Here is a 16,053-nt window from a genome sequence, read left to right on the forward strand (position 1 = left end):
TAGAATTGAGCATTAGATAATAGCACAAGCTGATAATTAGTAAGGAAATTGTTGGTTTACGCCCTCAAAACAATGTGGGTCTGGATTTCTGTGCAGCCATGTAATGTTATAGTATTCTTTTACACACCTGCATTACATTTTAATGCACTCATTCAAGTATATTATAGCATAGCACCAACTCCACTATAATTAAAGGCTGAGTGTTGCTTTCTGTTTGAAGGTACACTATTCTAAGTGCTCTAAAATCCACATGCTGACTCAGATTGTTTTCAAATTTGCTATGCCTCATGGGGGTGCTGAGTGAAGTCCGTGAGCCAAGTTGGTGTCATTTGAGCAAGTGGCTCCCAAGAAACAGCCCTACCCCCAAAAAAACACATTTCACAAAATCATTTTGTTCCTCTTACTTTTTTTGCACATATCTGGGGCTCACACTACAGCTTTGATCCTCCCCAAACTGATCTCAGTTGCTCTGGATTTATCTCAGCTAAAGCATGGCACCCACTGCCCCTGGTGGGAAGGGAGGACATTACACTGAAGAAGTTATTCAGTGTTAGTTAAGAACTTCAGATCAGCACATACCAAACTAACGTGCCTAAAAAAGTAGGCAGCAAGTCTAGGGCTCTGCTGAAGCAAGGTTTCCAGGCAGTCTAGCCACAGTACCTGGGTGACTCAAGGTGACATTCTGTGGTCACTGAAACATGCATTGTGCACATTTTGCAGAGGCTCATTTTTGGAGTTTTGCCCTGTAACCAAAGTTTCTGGAAGCCAGGAATCTTTACATTATTCACGGCTCTTTCAGACTTCCCTTTTGTACCTCAGTTTGCCCATGCGAGAGATGTGGCTAGCACTTATTTATCCACAGGGCTGTTAGGGATTAGTTATTATTTTAACACTTTGGAGACAGAAATCAATATACATTGTTAAATTAATGAGGAATCAGTTTTTAGTTTGCCCAGGCTGTCCGTTTCATTGACTGGTTTGTCCTCAATTCTATTTTTAGTGGTATTTTTAAAGTACTTTTTATATTTACTTTGTCTTGTGAAAGAAAGGTTAAACCCAAAATTCAGCAGACTGGGGAAATAACAGTATCCAGTATTTCTAACTGTATTATACCTGAAATTATCCGTTAACTAAATGCTGTGGATTAAATGCAAAATACTACAGGACTTTCAAAATACCATTCAGCTACATAAAGTGCTAAAAGGATCAGCTAATTTAAAAATTCAAAAACCCAGTCCTTTAATAAATGTTAATTTGCATAATTCTGGAAATTGAGTTTCACTTTCTTCTCCCCCCCACACTGTATACACACCATGTAGAAGTGCTCCAGACGGATTCCATACACATTCTGCAAGGTTCTCATGAAGATCATGTGCAATACCTCAGGCTACAAGGAGAGAAAGAACATTTAATTGTAGTAATTACAAGTACACTAATACCAAGTGACTTTTATTGATGAGCTTGCACTCTGTAAATTACTATTTAGTCTTCCTTGTTATTTATAGCCCACAGACTCTATCAAGTAGTACTCTGCCTTTAACAAATGAAGAGCCATTTCATTTTTTCATGAAGACAATGACAAATCACATCCCAATATTCATGTTGCATCATAGAAATGTTGTAATGCAACATCTCGTGATGCAACTTTAACAGGCAATAACAAGACTGGCCAATTGTAACTTTAATCAGTGTATTTACACTGATAGTTTTTAATTACCTATTTGTAATCAACAATTATGATTAAGTCAGCTTCACTTGGAGAATTTTCAAACTTGAGTGACACGAAAAATCTTGAAAAGTCTATCACACAAAGGCAGTGATTTTAAATAAAAATGTAACAGCAAACTCCTATAGTGAATGGGGGAATAATTAAGAAAGCATATAAAATATTGAGTTTTTCATTTAGACTGGAAATTAAGACTTAATCTCATGCCATTAATAAACTCCCAAACAATTGCAGGGGAGAAGGATCTATATAAATTAAGTACATTTAAAACAAAAGATCTGGCTACAGATTAAACAGGAAAACCATTCAGGTCTTCAGGTAATCGCCTAAGACATCAACTCATGTGCAGCAGAATTCCCTGAGATATCCCAATGGATGGTCTATTGTCCCCAGTTAAGAAGAGAGTTAAAGTCCAAGCCTTAATGAATTAAACTACAATGTGTAAATATACAGAAATTCAGATATTCAGTGCATTCCCTTATTTGAATTCTGCAACTTCTGTACTGTAATACGGGAGCTTCAAATTTCACATCTACTGAATATTTGGCTAAGCACCTTCACCCTAGCTAAATGCATGGTCTTTAAGGCAGAACTGTTGCTAACAGCAATTAAATCAACAGACAATGGCATTCACTACCATTAGGCTAAGGGCTGGTCTACACTGGGGGGAAATGGGGGTGGGATCATCGATCCAAGATACGCAACAAGTATCTGGGGTCCAGACGGCGCAGGATCTACGGCCGCGGCTCCCCTGTCGACTGCGCTACCACCGCTCGCTCTGGTGGAGTTCCAGAGTCGACGGTGAGCGTGTTCGGGGATCGATATATCGCGTCTTAACTAGACGCGATACATCGATGCCAGATAAATCGATTGCTACCCGCCGATACAGCGGGTAGTGAAGACGTACCCTAAGTCTGTTATCCAGAGGATGGTCTAGTAAAGCAGGTTTCCCAATTTTATAAAACCAAGTTATGGGTTCCAGTGTCCTAATCATGAAATTGCATGCAGATGCAGGGGGCTGTCTGCTCACGTGCACCTGTAAAATGGCAGAGCACATCTGGAATATTTCCTCGTGAATATTTTTACCGCAGCCAGTGGGACTACTTTTGCAAATAAGTGTTATGGGATCAAATCCTGAATAGACTAGTATATTTACATTGTCCTCCAGCAGCAAGCTACTCTGTTTCCAGAGCATTCTTACCTTGGGATGTGGAAACAAGTCATTTTTGGAGAGGTTTTTAGCTTCGGATCCTGTTAGGATCTGATTGCGGATGTGAGTTATGATGTCATTGGGATTATATCTGGGAAACGTTAAGAGATCCATTTTGTGGGCCTGCAAAGAAAAATAGCAGCACAAAGAATGCACCTTTAGAACCTCACAACTGTCAGAGCACAGGCTGGGGAGATTATGCAGAGGAGCACAGGTCACTGGCTGACCTCCCCCAGGGCCTCTGCATGACATCAAGCAGCCTCCCAGCAGAGACCCCTATGGAACTAGAATAGAGGTAGATGGCTGCTATGGGCTCCAGCTCTGTCCCCACACAGACCCAGCACCACCACAGAAAAATCCTTTCTCCCTGCGTGGAATTGTCACCCATTCCCAGTGCCTTGTGACTGTTCCCCATATAGCCCGACACCCCTCTCCCAGGCACTGATAGCCCACTGCCCCACTCCAGGGCCATCCACAGACCTGCCCCAGCCACCAGGAGCCCTGGACCTTCTAGTTCCCCCACCAAGCACTGACAGGCCCCGCACTTCATCAGGTCCTCCCATGGACCCATCCTACCCTTAACCCCAGTCACCAGGAGGACCCCAGGTGCACTGCCACCACCCCCCACCACCAGGCACTGATACTCCCTCCCCCCGGCAAGGGACGCATCATATCTCTGCCCAAGGAACAGGGAACTTAGGCACCCCAAAGGGTCCCATCACCCCTCCCGCAGGCACTGACAGCCCATCCTGCTCCAGGGTGACTGAATTTCATCTACTGTTTTGTTGTCCAATGTTGATAAATGCAAAGTAATGCACATTGAAAAAACAATCCCAACTATACATACAAAATGATGGGGTCTAAATTAGCTGTTACCACTCAAGAAAAATCTTGGAGTCATTGTTCTCTGAAAACACTTATTCAATGTGCAGCAGCAGTCAAAAAAGCAAACAATGTTAGGAATCATTAGGAAAGGGATAGATAATACAAAAAATATAGTATATAAATCCATGGTAACACCCACATCTTGAATACTGTGTGCAGTTCTGGTCAGCCCATCTCAAAAAAGATATTCGAATTGGAGAACATATAGAAAAGGACAACAAAAATGATTAGATAAAGGAAATGCAGTAGATCCAATCTACCTAGATTTCACTAAGGCTCGTGATACAGTTTCACATGTGAAATTATCAGTTAAACTGGAGAAGATGGGGATTAATACAAGAATTGAAAAACAGGTAAGGAACTAGTTAAAGGTGAGACTACAATGTGTCATACTGAAAGGTGAACTGTCAGGCTGGAAAGGGGTTTCATCAATGACCTTGGCACAAAAAGTGGGCGTGCACTAATAAAATTTGCAGGTGACAAAACTGGGAGGTGTTCCCAATATGGAGGAGGACCGGAATATCATAGATGAAGATCTAGATGACCTTGAAAATTGGAGAAATAGAAATGGGATGAAGTGTAATAGTGCAAACTGCAAGGTCACACACATAGGAATCGATAACAAGATTTTTTGCTATAAGCTGGGGACATATCAGTTGGAAGTGACAAAGGAGGAGAATAACCTGGATGTATTGATCAATCATAAGATGACTATGAGCCACCAATGTGATGCAGCCATGAAAAAGGCTAATGCAATCCTAGAATGCATCGGTAGAGCTCTGAAAATCCACGGATATCCACTTAATATCTGCAGACCATTTTTGCGGATAATGGATTGGATGCAGATACAACCATGCAGGGCTCTACTCACCAGCAGCGCCTGGCCCTGAGGGATGCAGCGCACTCGGGGTCGGCAGCCAGCAGCCAGTGGCTGGGGGGAAAGCTAGAGTCACAAATGTCCAGCACTCGCTCACAGCACTGTTTCCTGTCCAGCAGCTCGGGCCCTTCAGACGGGCAGCACTGGCCACACTCCCACCCAGCTGGCTCCTGGGTAACAGGGCCCACCCCCAGCCACAGGGATTGGAGCAGGCAGGGCCCTGGCATCCTGCAGTCCCTGCCCACATACTGCCTCTTCGCTGCAAGACCCTGCCCCCTGCTTGCTCATCTCCACTCCCCTTCCGTCGCTAGCCCTAGCCCTTGAGAGACAGCTTGGTGCTGCAGGTGCAGATACACATAAAAGACGGCCAGCAGATGGCAGGTCGGATGCACATTGATTCTGATGGATGCAGATCCACATTTTTGTGTCCCCGCTGGGCTCTATGCATCAGGCAAAGTATTTCCATGAGAGACAGGGAAATGTTACCACCATTATACAAGGCACTAGTGAGACCTCATCTGGAATACTGTGTGCAGTTCTGGTCTCCCATATTTAAGAGGAAATAAAACTGGAACAGGTGCAGAGAGGGGCTAGTAGGATGGTCAGAAGAATGGAAAACCTACTTAAGCCAAGCTCTTTGAGTCTCCTCATGTTTAGACTAGCCAAATGAAGGGTAAGGGGAGATATGATTGCTCTCTATTAAAATACATGGTTAGAGGGATAAATGCCAGGGAGGAAGAGGAGTTATTTAAGCTAAAGGCCAATGCCTGGCACAAGAACAAAAACATATAAACTGGTCATCAACAAGTTTAGGCTTGAAATTAGACGAAGATTTCGAACCATCTGAGGAGTGAAGTTCTGGAAGAGCTTTCCAAGGAGAGCAGTGGGGGCAAAAAACCTACCTGGCTTCAAACTCAGCTTGATAAATTTATGAAGGAGGTGGTATGAAAGATTGCTTACAATGGATGTGGCCATCTGCAATTGCTAGTAGCAAATATCTCCAATAGCCAGAGATGGGACACTAGATGGGGCAGGCTCTGAGTTACTACAGTGAATTCTTTCCCAGCTGTCTGGTTGGTAGGTCTTTCAGACATGGTGAGGGTCTAACTAATCAGCACATTTGGGGTCATGAAGCTTTCCCCCAGGTCACATCGGCAGAGACCCTGGGGGGGTTTCACCTCGCTGTACAGCATAGGGCGCAGGTCACTTGCTGGTTTGAACTATAGTAAATGGTGAATTCTCTGTAACTTGAGGTGGGCAAGGTTCTGTGGCCTGCAATGATGGTCCCTTCTGGCCTTAAGGTCAATGAATCAGGGTATGGAACAGATTGCATATGAGGAAAGATTAAAAAGACTGGGACTGTTCAGCTTAGAAAACAGACTCTGGGGGATATGATAGAGCTCTATAAAGTCATGATGGTGTGGAGAAAGGAAACAAGGAAGTGTTATTTACTCCTTCTCATAACACAAGAACAAGGGCTCACCCAGTGAAATTAATAGGCAGCAGGTTTAAAACAAAAGGAAGTATTTTGTTATACAACTGACAGTCAACCTGCAGAACGCTTTGCCAGAGGATGTCATGAAAGCCACGACTATAACAGGGTTCAAAACAGAACCAGATAAGTTCATGGAGAATAGGTCCAGCAACAGCTGTTGGCCAAGATGGTCAGGGATGCAGCCTGATGCTCTGGGTGTCCCAAAACCTCCAATTGCCAGAAGCTGGGAGTGGAGGACAGGGGCTGGATCACTGGATAATTGCCCTGTTCTGTTCATTCCCTCTGGGGCACCTGGCATTGGCTGCTGTGGGAAAACAGGACACTGGGCTACACGGACCATTGGTCTGACTCAGTCTGGCCGTTCATATGTTCAGGGAGCCCAGGCACCAGCACCTGGCACTGACACCCCCACCCCGGAGGCCCCATCACCATGCTGTCAGCCCCGCCCCCGTGCGCGCTTTCCCTGGGCCGGGCAGCCGGGGGCTCGCAGCGGCAAGTCCCACCGCGGGGTGTGGGGGAGGGGTGAATGCCAGCGCGCGCCGCTCACCTGACCCGAGAGAAGTGGGGTTCACACAGCAGAGCCCACACAATGGGGCCGCTGCGCCACTCGTCACGTCACTTTTTCAAATCTGGCGGGCGCTCCGCCCCCAGCTAACGTCACTTCCGGCGCGACTGCGTGCCCGCCCACATGCTGGGGCAGCACCAGCTAGAGGTGGGGTTATCAGGCAGTGCCGAAATGCTCCGGGCCCGCCCCTAGCGAGGGAGCTGCCCGGGGGCCGGCGGCTCTCGCGCACACGCCGCCCTGCGCATGTCCGGGGCGCCGCGAAGCTTGACAAGGTTTTCGGTGGGACTCACGCGATCCCTACTGCAGGCTGGCCCCGTGCGGACGCGTGGGTCGGTGTTGTCTGGTTAATTGCACGTGGCGCACTGCAGAGTGAACTGAGGACCGGAAGGTGCTGGGTGTGTGCAGTTGCCCTAGGGGAGTGACAGGGAGCTCACAGGATTGTGCCCCTCCAGCGATTATTTCTAAAGAGCTTTGAGTGTAGGTGGAGAAAATGGTAGAAAAGTGTCGCTGGCACGTGAAAAGAGGAGGGGGGGGGAGCCCCGCTCTAGCCCTGCCCTGCCCCGCCCCATCCACTCCCTCCCACTTCCCACCCCCTGACTGCTTCCCTCAGAACCCCCAACCTCCCCGCTCCTTGTCCCCTGAGTGCCCCTCCTGGGACCCCTGCCACTAACTGCCCCCTAGGATCCCATCCCCTATCTAAGCCTCCCTGCTTCTTGTCCCCTGACTGCCTCCTCCTGAGAACCCCCCACCCTAACTGCCCCCTAGGACCCTATCTGTCCCCTGACTGCCCCGACCCTTATCCACACCCCCCACCCCATATTCACACCCCTGCCCCCAGACAGACCCCCAGGACTCCCATACCTTATCCAACTGCTACCTGTCCCCCTGACAGGACCCCCAGAACTCCCGACCCATCCAACCCCCTCTGCTCCTTACCTGCCTTGACCCCTCTCCACACCCCTGCCCCCCTGACAGCCCCCCCAGAACCCCCGACCCATCTAACCCCCCCGCTCCCTGTCCCTGACGGTCCGAAACCCTCTCCACACCCCTGCCCCCCTGACAGCCCCCCCCGAACTCCTGACCCATCCAACCCCCCCCCCCAGCTCCCTGTCCCCTGATTGCCCCCCTTCTCCAACTCCCCAGCCCCCTTACCGTGCCGCTCGGCTTAGAGCAAGGTGTCTGGCTCCGCCCCACCCCGCCCGAGCGGCGTGCTAAGGCTGCAGGGGATGGTGGGAGCCGGGAAGGGGCTTTGGCTACTGAGTCCCCAATGCGAGCGGCGCTTGGCCGCCCTGTCAGCCGCTTTTCGCTCTTTAAATAGCCGACGGGGGGGAAATCCCAGACATTTTTAGATTTTTAGAAATCCCCCCCGGACGGCTATTTAAAGAGCGAAAAGCCGGACATGTCCAGGGAAATCCGGACGTATGGTAGCCCTACTATAAAAGGCAGCTGCATCTTCTCCATTTTGTCTTCAATACTGCTTCTTACCTCTGGAGGAACTTCGCTACAAACTGATGCTCTGCACAAAGGACTGAATGACACATCCAAGCTGTGGATGTACTCCAGAGACTTAACTTAAGCCAGCAGTTTATTCCATCACTGCTACAAGCCTGAACCAAGAACTTTGCCATTGCTATATGTAATTGATTCTGTTTAACTAATTTTAGCTCTCATCTATATTTTTCTTTTTATGAATAAACCTTTAGATTTTAGATACTAAAGGATTGGCAACAGCATGATTTGTGGTTAAAATCTAATTGGTATATTGACATGGGTCTGGGGCTTGGTCGATTGGGAGAACCTTTTTTCTTTTACTGAGGTATTGGTTTTCATAACCATTTGTCCCCATAAGGAGTGGTGCTGGTGGTGACACTGGGAAACTGGAGTGTCTGAGGGAATTGCTTGATGACTTCTGGTTAGCCAGTGGACTGAAACTGAAGTCCTCTCTGTTTGGCTGGTTTGGTGTACCTTAATAGTGAAGGAACCTCAGCCTTGGGCTGTGACTGCCCCGCTCTAAGCAATTTGTCCTGAATTGATACTCTCAGTAGTGTCCCGCCATAGGCTGCATTGTTACAGTGGGTGGAGCGTTGTAGTGACGTTGTTGAAGAAAGTGCATTTTAGTTGTGAATGTTTAAAAAAAATTAAATTAGACTTTCTGTGACGTTGTGCAGTCTATATAGCTTTATAAAAACATGATAATAAGTGAATATAATGTAACTAGAATATGCTTCATGCAAAAGGTCTCTTGTAAGGTATCGTTACAAAGCTTATAATCTACTGTGTGTGATCATCCTATTTGTATAAATGTACCATGTACCACTCTTGTATCTAAAACTAGAAATATAAAATATAACTCTGAGAGCCTATTGTAATTGTGCAAAGTGTGGGCCATTAATGGTGGTTTGGAGTCTTGATGACTCCCATTAACCAGGACCATTGTCTGCAGATGGCTGTGTTTTACCTGTAAGTCTTTCTGTATATGTGTGTGCTGGCAAGTGGGTAATGAAGTCTTGCAGTGACATGTGATCATGTCACCTGAACTGGATTCCATCTTTAACCTGGTGCTTTTCCAGTGGGGGGGAGGGAACCCAGAGGGACAAAGGGTTCCCACCTATGCAAAAGATATATAAAGGGGTGAAAGAGAACAAGGAGAGAGAAGAGCCATCATGAAAAATCCAATAGCTACCACCTAAGCTGGAACAAGAGCTGTACCAGGGGAAAGAATTGTGCCCAGGCCTGGAAGGTGTCCAGTCTGAGAAAAAAACTTACTGAAGCATCTCTAAGGGTGAGATTATCTGTATTTAGTTTGATTAGACATAGATTTGCGCATTTTATTTTATTTTGCTTGGTGACTTACTTTGTTCTGTCTGTTACTACTTGGAACCACTTAAATCCTACTTTCTGTATTTAATAAAATCACTTTTTACTTATTAATTAACTCAGAGTATGTATTAATACCTGGGGGAGGAAACGACTGTGCATATCTCTCTATCGGTGTTATAGAGGGCGAACAATTTATGAGTTTACCCTGCATAAGCTTTATACAGGGTAAAACGGATTTATTTGGGTTTAGACCCCATTGGGAGTTGGGCATCTGAGTGCTAAAGACAAGCACACTTCTGTGAGCTGTTTTCAGGTAAACCTGCAGCTTTGGGGCAAGTAATTCAGACCCTGGGTTTGTGTTGGAGCAGACGGGAGTGTCTGGCTCAGCAAGACAGGGTGCTGGAGTCCTGAGCTGGCAAGGAAAACAGGGATAGAAGTAGTCTTGGCACATCGGTTGGCAGCTCTCAGGGGGAGTTCTGTGATCCAGCCCATCACACTTTCCTTTTTGGGAATAGCACTAGATTCTGTTCCAGGTTATAAAGGAATAAATTACTATAATGAAGAGATAATTAAACTCTGCAGTAACAGTGAGGAAAAATGGTCTAAGCCACGGTGAGACATTAGAACCTACATTTACCAAAGGAAGAGATGAGCAAATACAGAAGGCTTTGCAGAGAGCAGGTGTTGTTATGTGTACCGTAGGAATATCATAAATGCTTACAAATTTGGGCAGTGCCGGCTAGAAAGGCTTACAAATTGCTCCAGTTGGGCAGAACTACATGCAGCTCAGACATCGGGGATCTCAGGTTCTGGGAAAGGATTGTTAATATCCAATGCTGGCACCCGCAGCAAGTACTTGGTTTTATGGATCTCTGGAAAGTCTTTCTCTGTCATTCCTATTTCCCACTTGGGAAAATCTGGTGCGGCCTTCAGCCATAAGTCTTCCATGGGGCCTTTTGCAGTGAACCACCACTCCTAGGGAAAACAAAAGGGAAATGAGATGCCAAAATGAGACTGGATCTTCAGAGACAGCATTTCCAAGATGGTCAGGAAGGGGAGAAGTCTGACAAGCGCCCCCTATTCTTGCTATCGATCGCTATCTATCCCACACTGCCCCACCAGCAAGCCAGGGAACAAACGGATTACGAAACTTGCAATTTGACCCTTGGTTCCCAGCTGGCTTTGGGGAAGGAAATAATCTGCATCACGCCTAAACCAGGCACAGATCTCTTCCCTTTCCATGCTGGCTCAGCACTGCTGGCTGGTGTGTTGGATTCCCTGCTTCTATGTAGGAAGGGAAGTAGGACCCCATTGAAACTACTCAGCTCCCCATGTTGTGACCCACGATACAGATAACCCACACAGGGATGTTGAGGCCCCTTAAGCCCCCTTACTTACACCCTTTTAGGGTGTAAGGTGAATGGTTTTCATTTGATGATTTACTCCTGCTTCACGCTACAGAGGCGCTATACTGGAAGTGTAAATATTGTAGTGACTTATCTTTCTACAAAAGACTTTATTCTAATAAAGCAGGCCAGCTGCCTTTACAATGATGACACCAGAACAGAACCATCAAACCACAGAACTGTCTTCCAAGATGATAAAAACACATCTTGCTAGGGGAATTATTCTCTCAGTTTGCCACCGGGGTGGAATTTCACAGGCTAGGCTGGCAGAGCCTGTGGTTGGAAAGGCCGATTCCAAACTCAAGTCTTCCACATTTTTTATGGCAGAATACTGTAAACAAGGAGCCGGAGAAGGATCTTACGCAGATGGTTAGAACTCTACCTGTGTCCATTTGGGTCTGGAAAAAGTTCTCAGACATCCATATTTCAAATCCCCTCTCTTCCTGGGGCATGTCCTTCTGATGAAAGTAGGTAGCCATGGTTTATATGCCATCCTAGCTGTAGATCTCCTCCAACTGTGATTGGACCAAGCATATTTCTGGCCAATGTCTTTTTAAAAGGCCAATAGCAGGTGCTTCCTGGCCCCAAAGCTGTCAGCCTGTCTATTAGTATTATTATTTTTTATTTGTATTGCCTCATTGTGCTCGGTGCTGGACAAACAGAACAAAAAACCATCCCTGCCCCAAGGAGCTATCAATCTAAGACAAGAGTCTACAGGTGGATACAGACAGACGGGGAGCACAAGAAAACAGTGAGACAATATTGGTCAACATGGTCGACTGTGGTCTCAAAGCACTTGGCATCATGGCAAAGGAGAGTTTTAACTCCAGTGCCCACACTGGCCTTTGTTGTCTTGGTCCAAAACAGAACTGTGCAGCTGGGGCCATGGTAGAAGGTCCTGTTAAGACAAACCAAGTAGTTTTGAGTTTGTGTCCATAGTAAGCCATCACACCTTTCTTAGCCTAATACTGTACTTTCAAGGGATGAGACAAATGTAGCCATTTTGCTTAACTTCTACATTCCAAACTATACACCCCAGCCATTTGCTCCAATCAGCTCCCTGGGCAGGAGAAGAAAATAAGCTCTGTCAAGAAACGCAAGAGCTACATTAGAGCACTGGCTTTGAGATATTTTCTGACATTACCTCACAAAAGTGGGCTAAAATTAGGTCAGAAACTAACACGGTCAATGGTAAAACTCTTCCAGTAAGAATGCTTGTCATTGTTATATGTCCATTGTTCCTGTGGTTGCCTTCACTTGTTCCATGTCCCGTCTATATGAGGAGTGTACCATGAAAGCGCATATTACTGTGCACTGATTTTCATGCACTGCAGGCATGCTACCATCTGGCAGTGTGTTCCAATTATACCAGCCTCTTTGCAGGTGCTTCAGGGCACATGGCCCAGCAGATACGTTGTCATGTAGGTGTCTTGGCCAGACTGCACTAGATCTTTAGTAATGCTCCTGTTTTTAAGTCTTTCTGCATTGCTGCTTGTGGGCCTTTTACATTTTTCTCTGCTTGTCTGACATCTGATAACAGCCAGCTGCTGTTCATCAGGGACTGGGTGTTTCTGTCCCTACTGGGAACAGTAGGCCAAGCAACCAGAAGGTGTGGGGTTAAGAAAGGGAAATTGGGGTGGGGACTGGGTGTGCTGGGACCTACTGACCATGCAATGGAGGTGTAGGAAGGAAGGAGGGAAAGGGGAAGGGTGGCTTGTGCAGGGCTCTTACAAACACACACTCAGGAGAACCTGGGAATGCATTCCCTTCCCAATCCAAATCAGACCCCATTGGTACATTTTCACAACTAAAAAGTAGCTTACCAGATCTGAATGGCATTTCTCCTGCTCTCCAGGTTGAACGTGCAGCTGTCTCAGGAAGCACTTCATCAGATTCCTCTTCCCCCTGGCATTCAGAGGCCTTCTCCTCTATTGCTCTCATAATGCAGTCTCCAGTACAGGGAATGTCCATCTCTGCCAGATGCTGGGAAGTGCCATTATACTATACACCTTCCCTGATTGCTGTGATCATATGGTACCACAGGCTCTGGCCCTGTCTGTAAGGCAGTGAGCATGCTGATGTCGGTGCTGGCAGCCTGGTCGGATGATCCAATGAGGCATTGTAGAGATCAGATCACAAATCAATCACCAGAAGAAGCCTGCCACTGTGGAAGCACTGTGCAGCTGGGGCCACCCACGTGTGCTGCATTGTTTGTACAAGTAGGTGGGTCCTGGCCAGGCTGACTCCTAGACAGTGGAATGCAGACAAGTGTCCAGACAGGCCACCTCTGCAGTATGGGATTGCACTGAGAGGTCCATTTGCACTCTTTGGGCTAACACAACATTGCCCTCTGCTCACCATGAAACTGAAAATGACTGAGGCTCAATCAAGGTGGACCTCAAAAAGCACAGGTGGGTCAGCACAGTCAATAGCATAATAGAAACCCAAGTGTGTGTGTAGATGTGGAGCATGTTATGGCCATGCTAGGGAGAACATGCTATGTTAACCATGACAAGTTTGACCAAGCCATGATGGGCAGGCAGGTGTAGACAGACGCATGGACAACATGAAAAGGAGATTTAAGTTTGCAAATATAAAGTTTGTGCTAGAGAGAAAACCACTGGCCTCTAAAAATGATGCTCCTATAGATCTTCCATCAAAATGTACTCCAAAGCACAAGTTCCAGGAAGCACACAGCAGGAAGCAATAACAACAAGGAGTCTGGTGGCACCTTAAAAGTCTTTAAGGTGCCACCAGACTCCTTGTTGTTTTTGTAGATACAGACTAACACGGCTACCCCCTGATACTTAGCAGGAAGCAATGTTATTTTGGAATGATTGGTCGTGTACTAGAAATGGTCCCAAACCTGTTAAATGTTTTGAATGAGATTTTATGCTTCTTAAACCATAGCCCTGAGAACCGTCCAGTGACGTCAAGATAAGTGCTGTTCACACAATACTGAGTGAGACACTTGGGTTGAAATCTCAGGCTGCATCTCACTCCCCAGCTTGGCAGATGTGGGCTTGTCTACACTTACTGGGGGATCGATGCACGGCGATCGATGCATCAGTGGTCAGTTTCGCAGGTCAAGACCTGCTAAATCAACCACCGATTGCTCTCCTGTTGACTCCTATACGCCACCAGATCAAGTAAGGGGAGTCGATGGGAGAGCATCTCCTGTCGACATTGCGTAGTATGGACTTTGTAGCTTAGATCTATTTACCACATCGATTTGAGTTACGCTATTCACGTAACTTAAATTGCGTAGCTTAGATCGACTTTTCCCTGTAGCGTAGACAAGGAGTACTGCAGAGTAACCCTGGCAAGAGCTGGGAGCCTATTTGTTGGGTTTTGTAAATAGTCACCACTGCAGGGTAAGCAGTAGCACAGTTAATGGAGTCCTTGAGAGATTCTGTTCCATTCTGTTGGAGGAGAGTTCTGATGATGTGGGTGGGTGTGGACGTACACAACAGGGTGAAGGATCAGGTGCTGCGCATGCTCCTCCCCAGGCCTTGTCCCCAAATGTCATGCCAGCCCCAGGCTGTCTGAGAATATACCACAAATGTTAGTGGAAGTTAGAAGTTAGGTGGGCTTGGGGTGTATGTCACAGTGGTGCGGCAGTTCCCCGCCCCTGTCAGGAAGGAGTTAAAGAGCTCCTCCAGCACAACCAGCCTCAAGCCAGTGCAGCTGTAAGGCTTGTCCAGCCTAGGTATGGGGCGGGGGGGGCTTAAAAAGGAGGATCCCAACTCAGTTTGGGGCAGCACTCTGAAGGAGCAGGACTGCAGTGCAGCGGTCCCTGACTCCCAGAAGCAGGGGTTGCTGACTGGGGAAACAGCTAGAGAGCCTTGCCCACCCAGGCCCTTGCAGAAAGGAGAAGGGCTGATACTTTTGCCCTTTTTTGCTCTCTTTTTCTTTGACTTCCCAAACTGTTTGTTTGGGCTACTTTAATTCCCCCTACCCCTGGGCAAGGGGGCAGAGGCTATGAACAGCACTGGACTCTGCCACAGGAACAGGTCCCATCCTTTCCCCCAGGGGGTGCTAGGGAGATATAGCCTACTGCAGGTACCCACCAGCTCCATCCAGGATTTCGATCATTTGCCTTCACAACACCCCCTCCCTCCCCCCGCCGCTTGACTTTATCTATATTGCAGCCATTGACCTGCAGCCAGCTCCACTTTCTTCTAGGGAATCCTAAATCCCTTCCCAGAGACCAGCTCATTTGGTACTCAAAGGAAAGAGCTTTCAGATTACCAGCTCTCGGGACTTACATGGCTGATCTCCAGCCAGGATTTCTCCAGGAGGTTTCCATATATGTCACAGAGTTGGAATGCTTGGGATAGGTAGATTTGGCTCTGTTCTTCATTGCCCAACACCAGGAGGATATAGGCTTTCAGGTGGTAAACCCTAGGGTAACAGATAGGGCTTGTGGAGCATCGAGAGAGAACCTGGTCCAAGTCCTAACAAGAAAACAATTGAGATTCATGTCAGGATGACATCCCAGAGCTTTGAGATCCCTTTGCAGGAATACAGTATGCCTGAGGAGAAGAGCCAGCTAGAAAGAAACAGGAAACCTGCAGAGAGATAGAAAGTAGCAGGGGTGAGATAAAAACCAGGAAGATTCAGACTGTATGAACTCATCTTGATCATGCACTTAGGCAGCACTCACTAACTTGGCTTTGCAATAGTCTCTTATCCGACCTACAGGACAATTACCTCTTTGGGAATTGTGCACTGTGTGTGGCTGATTTCTCTTCTACCTCCTGTCCAGAGGCCACTCTGAGAGGATCCTAAAGATATGTTTCTTGCAAAGTGAGTGGGATGGGGACAAGGGGACATCTGTCACAGCCTTAATAGCATCTTTTTCTGCATCCTCACAATGTCCGAATAATATGTCATGGTTCTCTCACCCCACAAATGTGCATCAATTACTGGCCCTGGAAACATATCGTTGAAGGGCTATGATAATGAAATACTGCTGTTTGATCAAGGGTTGCCCCCACTTTCTGAATCCTTCCACTAGCTTCCTGCTGCTTATTGCATCAAATTCAAATTTCTCTGTCTCCCCTACA

The 16,053-nt window shown here is 47.0% G+C and overlaps 2 protein-coding genes across 3 annotated transcripts in view; both read right to left on the reverse strand.

The window, feature by feature from the left end:
* NUF2 (NUF2 component of NDC80 kinetochore complex) overlaps positions 1-6,829 on the reverse strand; it is a 33,578-nt gene extending 26,749 nt beyond the window's left edge. The window contains exons 1-3 of one of the 2 annotated variants that reach the window (XM_054038604.1): positions 6,741-6,829; positions 2,928-3,059; positions 1,313-1,387 (exon numbers count right to left, since the gene is read on the reverse strand). In XM_054038604.1, the coding sequence (XP_053894579.1) occupies positions 1,313-1,387; positions 2,928-3,050 (198 nt within the window). In that variant the 5' untranslated portion in view covers positions 3,051-3,059; positions 6,741-6,829. Of the gene's footprint in view, positions 1-1,312; positions 1,388-2,927; positions 3,060-4,692; positions 4,834-6,740 lie in introns of those variants that run through there. The other variant, XM_054038606.1, reaches the window with a different exon arrangement.
* Positions 6,830-9,775: 2,946 nt separating this feature from the next.
* Positions 9,776-16,053, reverse strand: part of LOC128841939 (adenylate cyclase type 10-like) — a 69,059-nt gene continuing 62,781 nt past the window's right edge. Inside the window, exons 26-27 of the mRNA XM_054037481.1 lie at positions 15,253-15,441; positions 9,776-10,553 (exon numbers count right to left, since the gene is read on the reverse strand). Of these exons, the coding sequence (XP_053893456.1) occupies positions 10,365-10,553; positions 15,253-15,441 (378 nt within the window). The 3' untranslated portion in view covers positions 9,776-10,364. The remainder of the gene's footprint in view (positions 10,554-15,252; positions 15,442-16,053) is intronic.

Source organism: Malaclemys terrapin, chromosome 8 (genome assembly GCF_027887155.1).
Source record: "Malaclemys terrapin pileata isolate rMalTer1 chromosome 8, rMalTer1.hap1, whole genome shotgun sequence".
Classification (NCBI taxonomy): domain Eukaryota; kingdom Metazoa; phylum Chordata; order Testudines; family Emydidae; genus Malaclemys; species Malaclemys terrapin.